The sequence below is a fragment of the Mandrillus leucophaeus genome, unplaced genomic scaffold (assembly GCF_000951045.1).
Source record: "Mandrillus leucophaeus isolate KB7577 unplaced genomic scaffold, Mleu.le_1.0 Scaffold301, whole genome shotgun sequence".
In the NCBI taxonomy this organism is placed as follows: Eukaryota; Metazoa; Chordata; class Mammalia; order Primates; family Cercopithecidae; genus Mandrillus; species Mandrillus leucophaeus.
In genome coordinates, this window is record NW_012103155.1 from 500,222 (window position 1) to 519,654 (window position 19,433).

General features: G+C 39.0%; 1 protein-coding gene and 1 pseudogene across 3 annotated transcripts in view; one reads left to right on the forward strand and one right to left on the reverse strand.

The window, feature by feature from the left end:
* Window positions 1–5,973: 5,973 nt before the first annotated feature.
* The window catches only part of LSM6 (LSM6 homolog, U6 small nuclear RNA associated (S. cerevisiae)), an 18,610-nt gene continuing 5,150 nt past the window's right edge, over window positions 5,974–19,433 (reverse strand). For both annotated transcript variants that reach the window (XM_011987127.1, XM_011987128.1), the window contains exons 2-4: window positions 13,506–13,609; window positions 8,602–8,715; window positions 5,974–6,387 (exon numbers count right to left, since the gene is read on the reverse strand). In XM_011987127.1, coding sequence (XP_011842517.1) covers window positions 6,353–6,387; window positions 8,602–8,715; window positions 13,506–13,599 — 243 coding nt within the window. In that variant the 5' untranslated portion in view covers window positions 13,600–13,609 and the 3' untranslated portion in view covers window positions 5,974–6,352. The remainder of the gene's footprint in view (window positions 6,388–8,601; window positions 8,716–13,505; window positions 13,610–19,433) is intronic.
* On the forward strand, window positions 12,820–13,339 carry LOC105544572 (annotated as a pseudogene). Its single transcript, XR_001006786.1, has one exon. The product of XR_001006786.1 is annotated as a guanine nucleotide-binding protein G(I)/G(S)/G(O) subunit gamma-5 pseudogene (transcript).

The window sequence follows — 19,433 nt, forward strand, 5'->3', positions numbered from 1 at the left end:
CGATTCAGATGCACACACAGCCTGTCTCCACTTCTCTCCAACAGACCTACTGGGTCCGATGATGCACAGCTTCCAACACAAAGGCCCAGCAAAGGGCTGCTGGGAAACAGCCTGTTGAGTAGTAATTAGGATTAGAGAGACTCCAGGGAAGAAAAAACAAATTCTAAGAGACAGTCATCTCAAAAACTGCTCGTCTCTGAAAACAGTGCCTGCAGACGCAAGCCAAGGAGCAGTTTTCTACCTCTGCCCGGTGTGTAAAGGACTGTTGGCCAACTATTGATCTGTCCTGTCACACTCAAGCCAGATAACAAATCACTGTCAGCAACATCATCTTTGAATGTAGAGGACAGCAGTCTGTGTGCACATCTTGGGACCTTCTCCATTCGACTACTGGTAGGATGAAATCAGAAGATTGATTTATTGATTAAATGCATGCTAGAAGAAGAAATTGATGGAGCCCACACCTATGCACTTGATCAAATAGCACAGGGAACTGTTACTGTAGCTGCAGCAACTCCTCAAGTGACCCTGGGCAAGTCACTTAACCTCTTCGCTTCAGGTTTCCTCATGTGGAAAAGGGGACTACCTTGTTCAGTGACCACGAAGGGAGAATGTGAGGATTAGCTTAGTTGGCTAATGAAACCAAGGTGGAGGTCTGATCCTCATGAGGCTCCTCTACTGCACTCCCAGCATGGAGAAATCATCTCAGAAATCTTTCTATCTATGCCAGTGACAGGGGGACAAGGAACAGGGTGTGAAGCAGGGTCTGCCAAGAATATCACAATTAGGAGAAGGACAAAAGCAAACTGGAGATCAGGTCCTGTTGATGGGACATCTTTAAACAAGACAGGAGCACATTCACTTTCTCAGGAGAAAGATACTTGTAAAGGGTTTTGAATATACTGAAAAGGGAGAGCCATAAAACTCCACTGTATCAAGTGGTAAGGTAAAGTTTTAGCTATAACATGCCCTGTGCCTTTGAGACACGTTTTACGTAAGGCAAGTTCTGAGGTATACTAAAGACTCCATGATCATCTCTCCTCACAGTATGTGGATGGAACACATTTGGTTGGCTTGAGATAAAATTACCTGGTCTAGGGAAAGATTGTCACCTTCTGCTTTTTCTTTTAAATATAGGAATATATTAAATAGAAAATTGTAAGTTAAACTGCAGCAACAAAACCAAACCAAAACAATCTATTCAGACTCAGCCTCTGAAACCATGAAGAAACCAGTTACTATTTTCTTTGGAATCCAATGATAAATAGATTAAGACACCAGGAGCACAGGTCCCTCAACCCAAGTCTTAACAGAGAAAGAATTCTTTTTTCAATACAGTAAAAATCACATCAAGGCTTCATACTTCTGAATGCTTTACTAATGATTAAGAAAATGTATAATGCGAAGGATATGGTTAACATACCGTGATAGTTAACTTCGTATATCAACTTGGCTAGGCCATGGTACCCAGATATTTGGTCAAACACTACTCTAGATGTTGCTATGAAGCTATTTTTAAAAGAAGAGATTAAAATTTAAATAAGTAGACCTATTTAAAGAAAATAAAACAGACTACCCCCCATAATGTGGGTGGGCCTCGTCCAATCAGTTGAAAGCATTAATAGGAAAACACTGACTTCCTTGGAGGAAGAGGGAATTCTTCCAGCAGCTAGCCTTCAGACTTGAATAGCAATTGTTCCCTGGGTCTCCAGGCTGCCAGCCTACCCTGCAGATTTTGGGCTTGCCTCCACAATTGTGGGAGCCAAGTCCTTAAAATAAATCTCTCTATACATCCTATTGGTTCTATTTCTCTGGAGGAACCATGACTGGTACACATAATGTGGTAGGTTATTACCACTGTTCACCAGTATTTCTGCTTGTCTCTCCCGGGTCCATGAAAGGATTATACTTTTCTGAAAACTTAAAGTAAGCCCTGACCATGTAACTTGCTTTGCCTAATAATGGGGCAGAAATGACACTAGCTCTAAGCAAAAGGTTTTAGGAGCCAGGGAGTGATTCTTTATGCTCTTCCCCTGCCGCAGCAGATGCTGAGTCCTCAGGTCGAGGTGGTGGAAACATAAGGTGCTGCCTCCCTCAGCCTGGACCCCCAGGTGACCGCAATCAGCGGAATCCCACCTATGGGCCCCTGTGCACATGGAGCAAGAGTAAGATCATTAGTTGTTTCAAACCACTGAGATTTGGGGTTCGTGACTAACACACTACTGTGGGCGGGGTACAAGGAGCCCTGTATCCCAGCAACATCCACTCAACCGTACATATTACACATTTTTAATTTTTTCATTTTTCCAAGTTCAATAAAACATCTATTTGACATAAACACTGAATAGTGACTTGAAATACCGTATGCACATGATGGTAATAAAATTGTCTCTAAGATTCTTACGTGAACTTTTCATAAACTGACCTCTCCTTTAATCCAAATTATTGGTATAAAATATTGCCAAACGCACCAGCATCCATTCCATTATAAAACTTGGAACAAATGAAGCCCATGTGAATTTGAACATTTGTGTAACCTAGGCATTGAAAACTAGTCTATCCCAAGTGCTTCAGTGTTTTATATTTCATGAAGTTCTTAGAATATGCCTCTGCCTTTCTAGCTGCTATAACTCCCAAATTACTATGAAGAAAATCCTTTAATGCTGCAGGTGAATCAAAATGGATCTTCAAATAGGAAAAAAAAAAAAAAATCCAACATGATTGTTCAGCTAAACCACACAAAGGCTGGCTTTTGCTAGGGGAAGGAAAAAAAACCCAAAGATCGGAGGCTGAACTACCTGGGTCTGTGGGTAAATAAGGCATAGTTACGTTCAGATTTCAAAATTACCCAGTCCTGAATTTCAAGATACGGACAGTTGAGATGATCAAATCCATCTAAAATGTTCAGATTTTTAAAAGAATTCTGACTATTTTGGCCCAATTTTTTAAAAAAAGGATGGAGAGTACCATTTTCCCCCATAAATACCCAAACCTACAAACTCAGTATGGAAGGTGTGAACGACGTCATATTTCCTTTTTTATCTACCCCCCATAAGGTATAGCACAGTGCCTGTCTACAGCTGTCATCCAATAAATGCTAAATTGGTTTCTGTCACCACATTCTCAAATCCCCACTCCCTGGCCACCTCCCACATCTTTAAAAGGAAGGACATAACAGGTATAATAAGAGAGGGCTTTCTCCATGGTCCTGTCATACATGGCACGTACCACTCTCATCGTCCACTCTTGCATTCTCACCCCCACTCTTGGCTAACTGGACTTCAACAGTGAGTCTAAGTTAGTCGGTCAACAACAGAGACACAGCTGTACTGCTGGGTACTGGTGGTACAACAGACAGCAGCGATTGGAATTAAGGGAGTTGCTGGATATTCAGACCCCAGAGGTCAGGACTAACCCTGCCACTCTTAGGTGGTGTCTACCTCCACAATGGTCACGCGCAAGCTTAGGAAAGACAGACAGGGGCACGCCACTGAGCACACGACCTCCTGAAACCAGGTCGGTGGGGAGAAAAACTGCAGTTTGTTTTCCTTTCACCAACAATTTCTCTTTGTGGAGAAAAAAAATAATAGTTAATGCAGTTGGGCTGTGGGGAACAGTAAGGCCACAGCATGGGCTGGGATTTACCTCTGAATATAAGCTAGCCAGTACTCTGGAGGATCATCTGCTCGGAGGACAAAGGTCAGTGCAATCATGGGCGTGTCTGCCTGCAGTAAGGGAACAATCTGGATCTTTGGCCTGGAATGCTGTACTGAGGTCACCCAAGAGTCAGTGATTATCAAAGACAATTTTACCCCCTAGAGGTTGCTTCCACTCTTACAGATTATTATAGCCTCCAGGGTGATAAGCCTTACACAACAAGTCCAATGCTGCTGCACTTTTAGACCTTAAGGAAATCCCGTAAGCATTTGTTACTATTATTAATTAAGCATAATTAAGCACTCCTAGCATGCATTCCATATTGCCTTGAGCAGAAAGCTTCAGATGTAAACCATCTTTCAATAACATTCCCTTCCTGAATGCTGAGATGAGAACATGAAAATCATACCACATGTCTGCCATCTGTATTTGTACTTGTCAACAGCTCTGTTTTGGGATAAACAGCTTTGAAATAAGAATCAATTCAACTTGTTGGAAGATTAGCCAAGGAATAGCTCAAAGACCAAAACAGAACGTGAAGTCAGATAGTCTGAAAAATCAAGCACAATTTTGTTTCTCACTCAACATTCTGTTTTGTCACAGCCCAAGAGAAAGAGTGTGGCAGCCAGGGTTTGGGGGCACAGAGACAGGGAAAATGTTATATCCTCAAGTAAAAAATTCTTCAACCTGGAACAAATGTCTTCGCTACAATGTAACTAGAAATCATTCACTGACCTCTAGAAGACTACAGTTAAGAACAAAGCAATTTTAGCATTTACACTGTGTTTCATGGTTCTACTATGTGAAGGTATACACAAGGGACGACTTGCACGGGTCCAAGTGCATAATACACTCCTTTATTAGCATAAAAATGGCAGCATTTCCCAAAGTCGATCTTGATTAAAAGTAGTTCCATGGTTGAAAACAGTACTCCATTGTAGAGCTATTAAACTAGAGAGATGGCAAGGGGAAAATAAAGACTCATATACCAAAGGGGAGGTCAGGGAAGAAGTTAGAAAAAATAGGATGCTACAGATTGGTGGGAGACTACAATGGAATTGCTTTTAGAGGTGGCTGATGTAAGTGAATGAAGGGACATGATAACCTGGCAGCCCCACATATTCTACAAAACAAATGAGAACATGTATGCTCCACTTGGAGGGCCATCCATTTTCTCCTCAAAAGAACTCATTTATAAAAGAGCAAATTGGTGATTTGTACTTACAGACTGGACCCTTTCCAAGCCCCTGTCAAGAAGTGATAAATTATTGAAGCATAGCATAAAGTGTTTTATTTTCAGTGTGCACACGGTAAAACCCTGTGAAATCTTTCTGTTCACCTTTCCCAAGTTATTAATTAAAAAATAATTGTTTCAAATTACTCTCTGATCTTTAAAATAAACCAAGACAAAACACTACATACACCTCTCCAGAATCAGCACTGCCACTTCCCTCCCTCCTTCTCGATCCTGCCCCCATATCCTTCAACCAGGCAGTTGTTTCAAATCACACCACCAGCTCCTGAAACAGGAATGCTATTTAGATTGGGGAGGGAGGGAAGAGGAAGTCCAATACAACATTCACACTATTGTCTGGTATTCATTCAACCACAGTGCCCAGATATATTTGTTTTTCCTAGAGACAGCGTAAAACTGTGGAGAATACAGCAGGGTTGTGGAAAGCTCATTAATAAATTGTGAAAACCCTCTCAGCAAGAGTCATACAACCAGAGGAGCTGCCTTGTGCCAAGCAACATAAAGCCTGGTGCTCTGCTCCTGGTCAATGTCACATGCAAACACAGCTGATTTTTGAGAAAGGCCTCCCTACAGCCACTTGCTAAGCAAGTTAGGAAAAATTCTTTCCCAATCTCAGCTTGGCAATTAGAACCTGAATTATATTTACAAACTCTAGGCTTTGCTTTAATCTGACTGTGAGAGATGTAAAGGAATGGCCCCTCCCCTACTGTGTTCATAAACTGAGAGAATAACATTGATGCCAATGCTCCTGAAAGGGAGCAGGGAAACCTAAAAAGTCTAACTGCATAGGAAATGCAGGGGGGCTGCTGACAGGAGGGCCTTCTCCTCCCTCTTGCTCATCTTTAGGATTTCTCCAGCACCTCAATTCAAATTCCCACTCCTTATGTGCAAGTGGCACTCTTAGCTCTCTAATTCTGTTTTCTATTTAGGTGACTCAATCAGTGGCTGAACTTCTGATCTTGTGGCCCCTTTTCGCAGCTTCAGACTGAAACTGGATGCCTTTTAGAACATATTCACCCAAGGATTTTGTATAACAGAAAAGGATGCAATAAAAGAGGATACCTCTAAAATGTTTTAATTATATGCCCATACATTATATAAAATATTTGCATCACTTTAGCTGGATATGAAAAGCAAGTCAAATGAAATGACGCTCCTCGAAACTTAAGTTAAAGAATCTTGTAGGAAGAGATATATTTTGTCTTTTTTTTATTCTTTTAGCATTCTGTACACTGACAACGAGGTATAATGACTGAAACTTAAATGTGACAGAACATTTCACAATTAAATCCACAATTGTGTACATTTGTCTTACATGTCAGTGAAAAATCACCAACTATTATAAAAACAGGACAAACTGTATCACAAAAGAAGGAAAAATTAGAAAAAATTCATAAAAAAATATATCCAACTATGAAAAGCGTTGCTCTTTTGGTGTCTTCACATCCGTCTCTTCTGTGTACTGATGTACAACACTGAAAAGAAGAAAATACATAAATTGAAATAATAAAAAAAAAACCTGCTTGTAAGTATACATAGCAGCATGTTTAAAAGCCAATAGGTTTTGGTCTGATACATCTGACGTTTAAAATGAATTCTCATATCATTCAATTAACTCTAGAAGTACTATGACACTAGTTTTATGAATCTACATCCGGGTTTGATGTCTATCCTAATCTCATCCATGTGTCTCATTTACTCTGCAAAGTGTGACTAGGAAGATAAAATAAAATATATGTGAAAGTCCCTGGCATCTAAGAATGCTTTATAGTTAGAAGTATAAGAATTATGCTTTTCAGGGCTGAGCACGGTAGTTCACGCCTGTAATCTCAGCGCTTTGGGAGGCCAAAGCAGGTGTATCACTTGAGCTCAGAAGTTCGAGACCAGCCTGGGCAACATGGTGAAATCCCGTCTCTACCAAAAATACAAAAAAGTTAACTAGGCATGGTGGTATGCACCTGTAGTCCCAGCTACTTAGGAGGCTGAGGTGGGAGGATCTCTTGAGCTTGAGAGGCAGAGGCTGCAGTGAGTTGAGACTGCACCACTACACTCCAGCCTGGGCAACAGGGCGAGACTTCATCTCAGGGAGAAAAAAAAAATGCTTTTCAGAAAGTAAATCAGTAAATCTAACCAGGTTAGATCTCAAATTAAGAATAAACAACGTATTTTCATCTATCTCTCCAATACAAACTCTAAACTTGGTGTTTACCTTCTAAATTGCAACACTTAGATAAACAAGAGCTGAGGAGTTTATTTTTTTTTAATGATACTAAAAGTCCTTATTCTGAGTTCCTTTTAAAGTCTCATACTTTGATGTTACCCAATGTTCTGCTTAGCTGGTCCTCTCACGACTACCAGACTGAACTCTTACGATGTGTGGTTTGTAGGAATGAAACAAAATGAAATGCTTGGGTCACTTTGGCTAAACTAGAGGTGGCTCTCCCTTCCACCCTGCATGCCTACTCGGCTTCTGAGAGGCCTGCTCAAAGTGAACAGTAAGGTGTCTTCATCAAAGAACATAGCACAGATCAATCAAATAAGTCAAGATCCTCTTTAAGAGCCAATGATGTGAACTAGGGAGTCTAAAGATGAGTGTCACGGATTACATCATGGGAAATGTGACATGAAGGGAAGCATCAGAATGCACAGTACAGCCACCCCCCAACACTGGCCCCCAAGTCCTAGGTGTAGTGTGCACATTAAAGGATCTACCCTATCAACATGCACAGAACCCAACCTGCTGGTGACTGCTGCTATTAGCTGTCTTGAGGCGAGGCAAGATCATAACATTTCTTAGGAAAAAGAGGAGGTCAAATAAGGATATGAAAAATAGGGTAATTCTATAAATAGAAAGGACTAGAAAGTCAGGAAATAATGTATGTAAAAATATGATATGAAGAAATATGGTACTGTAAGCACAGGGGACAGACTATTATAAAAGTCAGGAAGTTTAGTTTATAGCAAAGAGATCCAACTATTTAGGGGGTTGAAGACATCCAGAATTAAAGAAATCAACAAAAAATCTGAACTCAAGAATCCCAGAGTTTCATTTGGGAGATGGAACCAAGAAGTAGGGTAATTCTCGTAATTCTGTTATTTTTCCCTCCCCACCAAAAATACAAATATGACTTTATCATAATTTTCATTTTGAAACTAAGTACTTAAAAATAACTATAAAAATCATAGCAATTTATTAGTTGTTAAAAAACTGAGTAACTTTATTTTTTCTATTTTGCCATTTTTGCCAAATCAAAGGATGCAAATCTGCACAGAAAGCATCTGAATGTTTAATAGAGAAGGGACAAATAGGACAAACTGCCAAATTATGCAAATTAAAGACAGCAGGGAAATGGTGCCCATTCTTACAGCTGCAACTTCCAGGCTACAAGAAGCAGGAATATGTGTTGGGGAGATAATAATACACTATATTCAAGAGAGCAGGGTTCCGGGTCAGGAGCACAATGCCCCCAGTTCCTCATCACTAAAGGAAGGGAAGGAGGGAATTTTAGTTTAAAAATTCCATGATGTATCTAAAAAAATAACTGGTCAAACTGACATATAAGCATTTTAAAATAATCAAGCGTAAAACTGGACTTTTAAATTATCTAGTAAACTCTTTGGTGATCTGGATTATAAACAGAAAGGCTTATTTTGAATGAATGCTTTACTGTAGGGTGAAGAAATGTTACCATTGTTTCCTCGGATAAATGCATCCCCATACTTATTCTTCAGTTGTCCATTTACATATTCTTCTGTCTGCTCCAGGGCTATATTCATGTAGCCATCCAGGCAAGCCAGGACCCCTGTAGACATATTTAGTCAAAAAGAAGAAATACAAGGCAAGTAGGAGTTGAAAATTACAGGGTATACCTTAGAGCAGACGATCTCTTTATTCATTAGCTCTTAGATGCTTAATAAAAGAATTCATATCATAAATGAAACTCAACAGCTTAAGCACAAAACAACTCTAGGCCAATTTGAATGAAGACTAGGAAGGCAGTCACGCACCCACTACTACCCAGTAAAACAACAAACTGTCACTTCCCTCACGGTATGTATGACCACATAGCAACTTTTAAAGCATTCAAAAAAGTAAGAGAATAACACTAATCCAACAAAAATACCATTCTGTGAAAGCTAAGCACAAGGTGGGCAATTATGCATGAACAAATGATCCTTGGTTCCAATGGCATTTCCTACTTCAGCCACTAAGTGAAATACGGGTCTGGCAGATTTATTTCATCCTTTTACAACATCTATTGCAGCAGATGAATGTACTCCAGGGTTAAAAGGAAGTCTCCACAATCTGTTAAAATAATAGAAGAGGAGACAGCAGGTGCTCCCGAAAGAATATCTTAAAGCTGTGACTCACAGTGAAGAGCAGCTTGAGAATATAGGGCAACATATTGCATTATAACACATCTTGTTCTGTTTTGTTACAGCTATAATATTTTCCAATCAAAACTAATAGAGAAAATGGCCAAAAACATTTGAGGGAGCTTTCAAGGAAACAGTTTGAGTGAATCTTTAATTGTGTTAAGATGGTATAAATTTTGTAAAATTTGACCTAATGATCTTTTTCAAAAGATGAAAATCTGCAAGCCTCTAACTCTGTCTCTAATTTAAAGTGGTATTTTCTAGAAAAAAAAATTTAAATAAAAACAAATACTAGATTCAAATAGTCGAGTCTATAGTTTCTCATTTGATGTCTTAACTTCATTAATATGCTCCTCACTCTCTGCCTCTGCCCCCATTATCCTCTAAACAAAAAAGTTTCCTTTCAAAATTGTGTGTGTAATGACAGCATAAGACATTAATCTACCAGAATTCTGCTAAAAGCGGTAAACTCTCAAAGAACCAGAATGGACTGTGAATAATAAAATTATTTCCTAGCCAAAGAAAGCTTAAGCTATAACTTTAGCTCATTTCCTGCTGTATTATTTTACATATAAGCCACAATTATAAATGAGCAAGAAACTTCTGAGGCACAATATGCAAACCTGTTTGAAAACTAATGAAAAGAATTTCAAAATGAAATGTCCAGGCTGGGCACAGTGGCTCACGCCTGTAATCCCAGTACTTTGGGACGCAGAGGCAGGCAGATCACTTGAGGTCAGGAGTTCAAGATCAGCCTGGCTAACATGGCGAAACCCCGTCTCTACTAAAAATACAAACATAAGTCGGGCGTGGTGGCGGGTGCCTGTAACACTAGCCACTCGGGAGGCTGAGGCAGAAGAATCATTTGAACTTGGGAGGCAGAGGCTGCAGTGAGCCAAGACTGAGCCACTGTACTCCAGCCTGGGTGACAGAGTGAGACTTGGTCTCAAAAAAAAAAAAGAAAAAAAAAGTTCACTTCTAATTAAAGTATCTATTCTCACAGCAAAGGCAAAAAACAAAAAACAAAACAAAAAACAAACAAACAAAAAAACAAAAAAACTGCCCAGGGGCTTAGAAATATAACCGTTTCCTTCTCCATGAGATAACCTACTATACATAACCAAAACAAGACATTTTCTTACACAGAAACTGCTACAGAGAGTTGGAGGTTTTTCTTGTATGTTGTGTTTTGTTTTGGGGTTTTTTTTTTTTTTTGGTGTTTTGTAAACCACAAAATAAGCACGTTCTTTTAGTAAGGCTATCTAATAGTATAGAACATTTTGTTTTAATCGTATAAAGGCCACGAACAGACAGTCATAAGAGGAAAAAAAATTATGGTTACTATCCATGTGAAAGACTGCTGAATCTCACTAGTAAACAAATAAAATATATGTAGAATGAGATATTACTTGTGGCCAATTAGATTGGAAAAGATGAAAAAAAGCTAATACAAGAGTTGGTGAGAACATGAAGGATAAACCCAGGTTCTCTGAAGCAGGGCCATGGAATACTCTCTGACTTGTAAATCCTAGCTCAGGGAATTGATTCTAAAGAGATGCTTGGTCAACTGTTCACAATATATGTCAAAGTAAAAGAGTTGTTTACAGTGGCAAAAAACTGGTCAACACCTAAATGTCCATTAACAGGAAACTGGTTAAAAGTAAAAACAAAACTATGGTACAGCCACACAAGAGATTCCTATGCAGTCATTAAACCCTCTATATTGTCATAAAACTAAATGCATTGTTTCATGTTTAAAAAAAAAAATCAGGTTGCATGTACAGCTGATTCCATTTATGTCAAATTATGGTTATATAGAAGTCAAAACTGGTAAACTGTCTCTGGATGGTAGCATTGGGGAGACTTGGCTTTCTTCTATATACTTTTCTCTATTATTTCCTTTTACATTTCTAAAATTAAAACAAAACTAAAACATGTATTACCTTTATAAATAGAAAAATTTTCCCTAAAGACTACAGAGAAAAAAGGTCAGGCTGGTTCATCTCTTCAATAAAGTGGGTACTGAGAAGATATTGAACACAATGTCCTCACTTTAATCAATTGTCAGATTAAAATCCCTAGAAGTCTATTACTTCCTATGGGGCCATCAAAAGTTCACAGGTGAGAGGCAGTACAGGAGACATTATAGTACCTCAGTATTCCATATGAATCCATTAGTTTTACTATAAAAATAAAATTAAACTGGAGATATGTTATTAATGGCAACAAGCTAAGGGAGCACATAATCACCAGAGTGGTTTCTTAACCAGGCTTATGAGCTGAGCCTGAACTTGAGTCCTAGCTCCTCCTTTACTATGTGGGGATGGTCAACAGAGATTTCAAAGGAAAAAGCTCAAGAGATTACTATGATGATTAATTATTCAGAAAAGAGACCAAGAAAAGGCCACAAAACCCTGTGCTATGGTTTGAATGTGTGCCCTCCAAAATTCAGGTGTTTGGCAATGGGACAGTATTAAGAGGTGGGAGCCTTTAAGAGGCAAGCAGACCATGGGGACTTGCCCATTAACAGGATGAAGGCCTGCATAAAAAAAGGCTTCATGCAGTGTGCTGGTTTGCCCTCTGCCTTCTGCCACGTGAGGACTCAGCATTCCTCCTCTCCGGAGGATGTAGCCCTCACCAGACAACTGAACCTGCTGGCACCTTGATCTTGGATTTCCTAGCCACCAGAACTGTGAGAAAATAAACTTCTGTTTTTGAAAATCACCCAGTCTAGAGGCGGAGCTTGCAGTGAGCCGAGATCGCACCACTGCACTCCAGACTGGGCGACAGAGCGAGACTCTGTCTCAAAAAAAAAAAGAAAGAAAGAAAATTACCCAGTCTAGTGTACAGTGCTCAGGTGACGGGTGCACCAAAATCTCAGAAACCACCACTAAAGAATGTATCTATATACAAAAAAACCACCTGTACCCCAAAAACTACTGAAATAAATTTTAAAAAAACGCACAAAATAAAAATTACCCAGTCTATGGTATTCTGTTAGAGCAACCCAAGAGACCAAGTCACTCAGATAATGAATTAGTTAGCTACGCCTGTGAAATATTTCAGGTAACTTAACATACCTTAGTTGTGGAAGATAAGAAATTCAGTAACTTTAAAAAATGGAATCTGAAACCATTCTTCCTATAAAGTTAATTTCAAAAGCACTGCAGCCTCTTAAAAATAATATTCTCTCCAAGAACAGAAAGGCATTTTTTTTTTGAGATAGTCTCACCCTGTCGCCCCACACATTATACGTTATATAAGTGGGATATTCAGGTTGTAAAATGATACTCAATAGCCACCTGCCAATCTTGAATACTCCTGCAAAAACAAATGCTGCTGCACCAAGATGTTCTTCAGTTGAGTTGTTCATACCTGAGTTTACTAGGAATACCTTGCTATTACCAGGGAACTTAGGCACGGATGATCTAAAAGCAGACAGGAGACAGAAGTCACACAAATCACACTGAAAGGCAGAAGCACATGCTATACTGTCAGAGTTGTCCTTCTTAAAGGAATGACCGGCTCAGTTGTCTGGCCCTGCCGACCCACGACCCACGACCCACTGACCCACGAATCAGCCCGGCCGTCGTGTGCACCATGTCTGGCTCCTCCAGTGTCGCCGCTATGAAGAAAGTGGTTCAACAGCTCCAACTGGAGGCCAGGCTCAACTGCGTAAAAGTTTCCCAGGCAGCTGCAGACTTGAAACAATTCTGTCTGCAGAATGCTCAACATGACCCTTTGCTGACTAGAGCATCTTCAAGTACAAATCCCTTCAGACCCCAGAAAGTCTGTTCCTTTTTGTAGTAAAATGAATCTTTCAAAGGTTTCCCAAACCACTCCTTATGATCCAGTGAATATTCAAGAGAGCTACATTTGAAGCCTGTGCAAAAGCTTATCCCTGTAACACATGTGCCATAATATACAAACTTCTACTTTTGTCACTCCTTAACATCTACCTCTCTGAATTTTCATGAATTTCTATTTCACAAGGGTAACTGCTTTATATACACTGGCAGCAGCATACAATAAAACTTAGTATGAAAAAAATAAATAAAAGGAATGATATGAGAGGTAGAAAAAGAGATATGCATAAAAACTGCTGATGACCCGTACTTTTTTGGTCTATTGGGTATATTTAAGAGGTTAATAAAAATCAGTGAGTCACATTTACTTATTCAGTTACACCAGTGAGAATGAAACATGAAAATATTACCTCGATAATCCACTCCAGAATTTAATTTTACCACAACCGGTCGTCCGATGATTTGCTTTAAGAAGTCACTAGGGGTTTGCTTCCGAAGACTCATTTTAACAATCCTAAATCAAAATATGAAAAGGAATAATAAAAAGTAAAGACCAAAGCTGATTATTCAACAAAACCCTTACAGCCCTTAACATACATACAGAAAATGAAGTATTAAAGGACCATGTGAGAAGACACGTATTACTCCACTGCTACTACATGACGGGTAACATGTTTTCAGTACTTACTATGAGCCAGATACTAAGCTGAATATTCTATATGCATTACTTTATTTAGTTCTCACAACACCATGGCATAGCCTCATTAGGAAAAGTCCTGTGTTTACAAAGCACCTGCTCTTAATCACTTATCATTACTGCCTGACACACAGTCAGTATACCCATTACAACCACTACCACCTCCATTCAGTGAATGGTTGGTTATTTTATGCGGAGCATTCTGCTAAGGTCTTTATAAACACTACCACATTTCATCTTTACAAGAACCCTGGGAAGAAGGTCTTAATACCCTCATTTTGCTGATGAAAGTAAAGGCACAGAAAGATTAAATAATTTGTTCCCAAATGTGACGGAACATTCAAGTTCAAATCAGCCCTATTTTAAAGTCCATATTATATAGAACAGACACATTTATGAACAACTGATGCCTACATGGTATCTCTGAAAAGAATTATAATCTAATGGTAATTTTGAGTGTACTATATGCCAGCACTTTTCCAAGAACTTTGTATGTATTAATCCATTTAAATTGCTCTACCCTAAAAGGCAGGTATTGTTTTTATGCTCATTTTACACATGAAGAAAAAGACACAGAAAGATTAAACACTCTGCTCAAGGTCACACAGCTAGAAAGCGGACAGCCAGCCCATACTCTTAATCACAACCTTAAACAGCCTTCTGAAAGGCAATAACATAGCCAAAGATTTTTAATTATTCTACTATGACTATAACAGATATGTGCTCTAAATAACAAAGAAAAAGTCTTAAAACTCAAGAATAATGGGAGTCTAACATAGAAAAAGAGATAGCATTACACACCCAAATCAACAGTATCAGACATGCAAAGCTGCACATCACTCCTTTCAAAATGCATCTTTTCTTATATAACAGCTCTCTTTCAAAATATGCTGGCAAGTTAATAAGACTGTAGTTAAGCAAAAACTGAGTAAAAATATTTCAGAAATTAGTGTTTCTGTTTCAGTCAAATTCAGCATCACTATTATTCAGCAGCTATATAGCACTGAGACTTAAAAATTAGTATGGAAACACTATTTTAAGGATTCCCTCCAAGAACTCAAGCTGTTCTTTTGTTTTCAATGAAATTTTTTCATTAAACATTCTTCCATTATGCTTATTTCACTCTAAGTCCATCCACTCAATAATCTGAATTTGTGAGGAGAAGGATTATTTAGAGATGTTCTCATAGTGAATTCATACAGGATCAGCAGATGTAGTAAGCTGGAACTCCAGGTTACTGGGTTCAACAAACATATATGTGTACACACTGTGCAAGGAAATTCAAAAACATGTCATATACAAAGGCTCTGTCCTTAAAGAACTTAAAATCTAGAAAAATTTAAACTTGTTTAAACAGTGTGAATAAACAAAAGCAATCGTAATTTAAGTAAAATAATTTTCTTTAGCCAAGAAAAGTCAACATCCTAAGTCAAATAAAAGAAAATACAAATTTCAGAAATTATTTTTGAATTTTGGGTTATCATTTGGACAATCTACACTGCCCCCAAGGTTTGAAAGATGTTTTTAAAATGCGATCAAGTAATTATTTTGCTCAACAAATGTTAATTTAACCTTCCCATTTAATTTCCAGCTTATTTTTTTAGCTCCACAATCTCAACAGATAACTACAATTACAACTACTATTACAATTACAATTACAACCACTATTCAGGACAACCACTTTTCATTCAGGACTCAGATCACACAGCAATTTTATTTATACTGTTCTGAGTACAAAGTGAAAAATTGCAAAGTAAATACTGTAACAGATTCATTACCTTTAATGAGTTTAGTGAAAATATACAAATCTTCCTATTCATCTATAAACCGCCTTATTTACGTTTTGAACACGTGCTGTTTTGAGGCTGAACACATCTAGAGAGAACATTAACTCCGAAGGCCTGATACTCAACTGATGAGTCAGGTTCATCTCCTATCACAGATACTAAATCCCAGTATGCCACAGTTTCATCATGTATAAAACTGAGAGGAAAGTAGCCACTTTATGTTAAAAACCACTAAAATACATTGTAATGTGACTCTAGTTCACAGAGATATTAACTACTTTAATTATTACTAATTTCACCTACTCATAGAGTATTTACAATTTCAGATTAAAAACATCTGAAAAGCAAAAACTGGGAAGAGTTAATAACTGTCAGAAAAAAGAATGCAAATCTTGACTATCAGTTGCTTGACAGTACAGGTTATTTTAAAGGTATTATTAACTTTCCACACCTTTTAAAAAACACAGACATGTTCTTCTAAGCTCACCAAAGATAACACCTTGTCTATTACGCCTTATCTGTATTCCAATTAACATCAATCTCTTCCTGAAGGCAATCAACACTTCCAACTTTCACGGAGCACCTGTCAAGTTCAGGTACACGGGGCTGGGAAATGTAACACAAAGACAAGGCCTTAAGCCCTCAGAGTTTACATTCTACAGAGGGCAAAAAACGTGTAAATAGAGAATTTTACAAAGGTGATGTATATTCTGATAGAATTATGCACAAAAGGGCAGAGAACACTCTCTTATCCCAGGCTTGGCAGATCAAAGAAGAATTTCTGGAAGCTAACACCTGAGCTGAGTTTGAAGGAAAAGGCATCACCCTCCAGCTGAAAGAGAAGTCAGAAAAGGCACAGGACATGTGCCTGGGTAGAAGGTAAAATCTACATAGGCAAGGAGGAGACGCCTCTGAGGCAGGGAGCTGTGCAACATTCACAGGAGCACGGAGTTCAGGCTCTGGGTCAGTTTCCCAAACTTGAATCATTAGGATCAGCTGGAGATTCTACTCAGTAGTTCTGGGGTAGGAGCCAGGAATCTATTTGAACAAGCCTAGGAAATAACTGGCAAGGGGAAATACTGTTGTCAATGATAGGAAACAGGGATTTTTAAGCAGGAACTTGCTTGGATTCCACTCTCTTCTTTCCATAGCAGAGTGGAGATGCCCATCTCACCTAGTTTTGGCATCACAGTTTGGCATTTGATTTTATTTGCTATAACCTGTCACTACGCCCTCTTTTGTATTCTTTATGTGGGTCTTTTCTCTCTCAAAATACTGTAAGCCACATGACAAGAGGGGCTCACAAGCTTCTCATCTGTTCTCTAGAATATCTACATTCTACTAAATCTCTTGGGAAAAAATACTTTTAAGGTTATTTGGAAAAGAGTATATGGGTTGCCTCAAACACATTTTATCCATCACTTTAGGAAAGCCATATCTTTTACATTAGTCTTCATTAGGCTTCCTTGGTACTCCCTGTTACTTAATGACTTGCCCATAAATCCATTTTGTATGAGTAAATTGGTCTTGACACCACAATTTTTCCCATCACTTGGCTCAAGTAATTTTAAGTTTTCATCTTTTAAATTGGGTAAGGCAGAAGGAACAGTTCTGACAATTTCTGAAGCAAGAGATGAGTCTCTTGAACCATAAACACATAAGAGGAAAAAGACCTTTCTTCAGGGTCACCTTGGTAAAACTTCTCCTTTCAAAATTAAAGTCATAATCACTCTCTATACCTCCTCTCCCTCCCCTGACTCCTACTCAGGCTTGTTGTAAATGACCTATTTTCATAAATGGCTATTAAGTCAAAGGCAGTATATTTTCTGTCAGAAGCTACTGAGAGGTCTAGAATGAAAAAACATCTGTGAAGTGCCCTGCACGGAATTTTTTTCTTTTTGGTAAGAGAATGAAGAAAAAAAGAACTTTTATTAATCCAACTATGTGCCACCAGCGTTAGATTCATAAGCAATTTACAGAGAAACCGTGTGAGGTGGAAAGCAAAGCCAAGACTGACCCCAAACCCCAAGCGCTTTCACAGGTACAGCTGCCTTCTGAATATGTTAAGATTCTCTGGTTAAATCTTGGGGAATCGCAATAGAGGCAGCGAGAAATCCAGTCGGAGAGTAGCAGCACTGGGGAAAAAAAAACCTAACGTGACAAAGTGCTGCAAATGAGCCTCAAAGTTTTCTTTGCGTTTGTCCGTTGTATTTCTATCTCATGTGATTCGGGTTATGCCACTGGGCAGAAGACATGAAAATCCTTATTTCTTGGCAATGTTTACCTGTAAGTTTTTACCTACTCCTAGCATATTTACAGTTTAGGGTGAAAAAAATTTGAAAAGCAAAAACTTGCAAGGAAACATTACAATCCAAGTAACTGCAGCACTAGACTAATAGATCAGTGTCTGAGGAGGCGATCAGACACGGAAAACAGCTCTCCAAGTCCTCCCATCTGACACAGTGGAGTGCCTCGCTGTCTTGTGAAGGCTTCATACCAATCCCTCCTTCCTGAGCAGCAGGCGCTACTTCTCTCCCTCTCTCCCAAAGGCGAAGTGAGTCCACTCAGAGCACCTCTTTCCACTCTCGGTCATGGTCCTTATCAGGCTGCTTTGTAATTTTTCCATTTGCTGACAGGTCTCCCATGGTGAGTTTTAAGCTCCTTGGGGACAGGGGAAATATCCTACTCACTTGGTATCCCTAGTACCTAAGCACACTGCCCAAGTCTGTGGAAGAGACATTCAAGGCCAGTGCCAAGCAAAATCCCTGTCCAGCCCCCAGCAACCCAAACTATGGATACAGTGACTAGTAGGATCATGCACGTACTTCAACAAATACTAACCAAGTAATCTCTATTAGGACCACCAAAGACGGAGAAAACAACCCTTTCTGTCATTCAAGAACCAGCTGTTTCCAAATCTAGAGATGCTTGTTAAAATGCAGATTCCTGAAGTCTACTCAGGTAAAAGCACTGTATTTTACATTTTATGAAGTTCTCCAGATAATTTATTTAAGCAAATGGTTCTCAACTAGGGGCAGTGCCCCCAACCCCACCCCACCCTGCTCAGGGACATTTGGAAGTATCTGGGGACACTGAACTGTCATGACTGAGGAAGGTGGTGCTACTGCTATACTAGTGGGTAGAGACCAGGGATGTTGCTAAACATTTTACAACAGGACCGCCCTCCACAACAAAGGACTGTCCAGCCCAAAATGTCAATGGAAGCTGAGAATCTCCACTAAAAGCCCTAAAAAAAAAACCACCAACAACATTGTTCTTTGGTTTTACAGTGAGGAGTTCTAAAGAAATCTCCAAAGTACAGCAAATGATAACCAAAAGCTACATTCTAACCAAATGATGGAGTGTAGATTATAATTAATCAGGGATGTTTTATTCTAACATAAAGGGAACCTGAAAACAACTGTCAAAATCCTGAAGGGGTTGCCATTCTAAATAATGGATTTCTAGTCTTGGCCATGAAAATAATCACTTTCCAATTTCTCAGTGTTACAGGTCCCTCCGATCATTAATCTGTTAGTACACTTTTAAAAGGAGAGAATATTCCAGGTGATGTAAACAAATTTTTAAATTCTAATATCTACTATGCCAGAGTTCAGTGAGAGACTGCCTGATGCAGCACAGGGTACTCACTTGGGAGGCAGGAAACCTGAGTTCTAATCCCAGCTCTGCTACTTAATTAGCTGTGTGACTTGGATAACTCATCATTTCACTTCTCATGGCCCCAGGTTCCTCATCTGCAAAATAAGGGAGTTATGCCAGATGACCACTTAAGTCTCTTCCTGCCCTAACATTCAGGTAGTAACGCATTAATTCCAGTGACACACACACACACA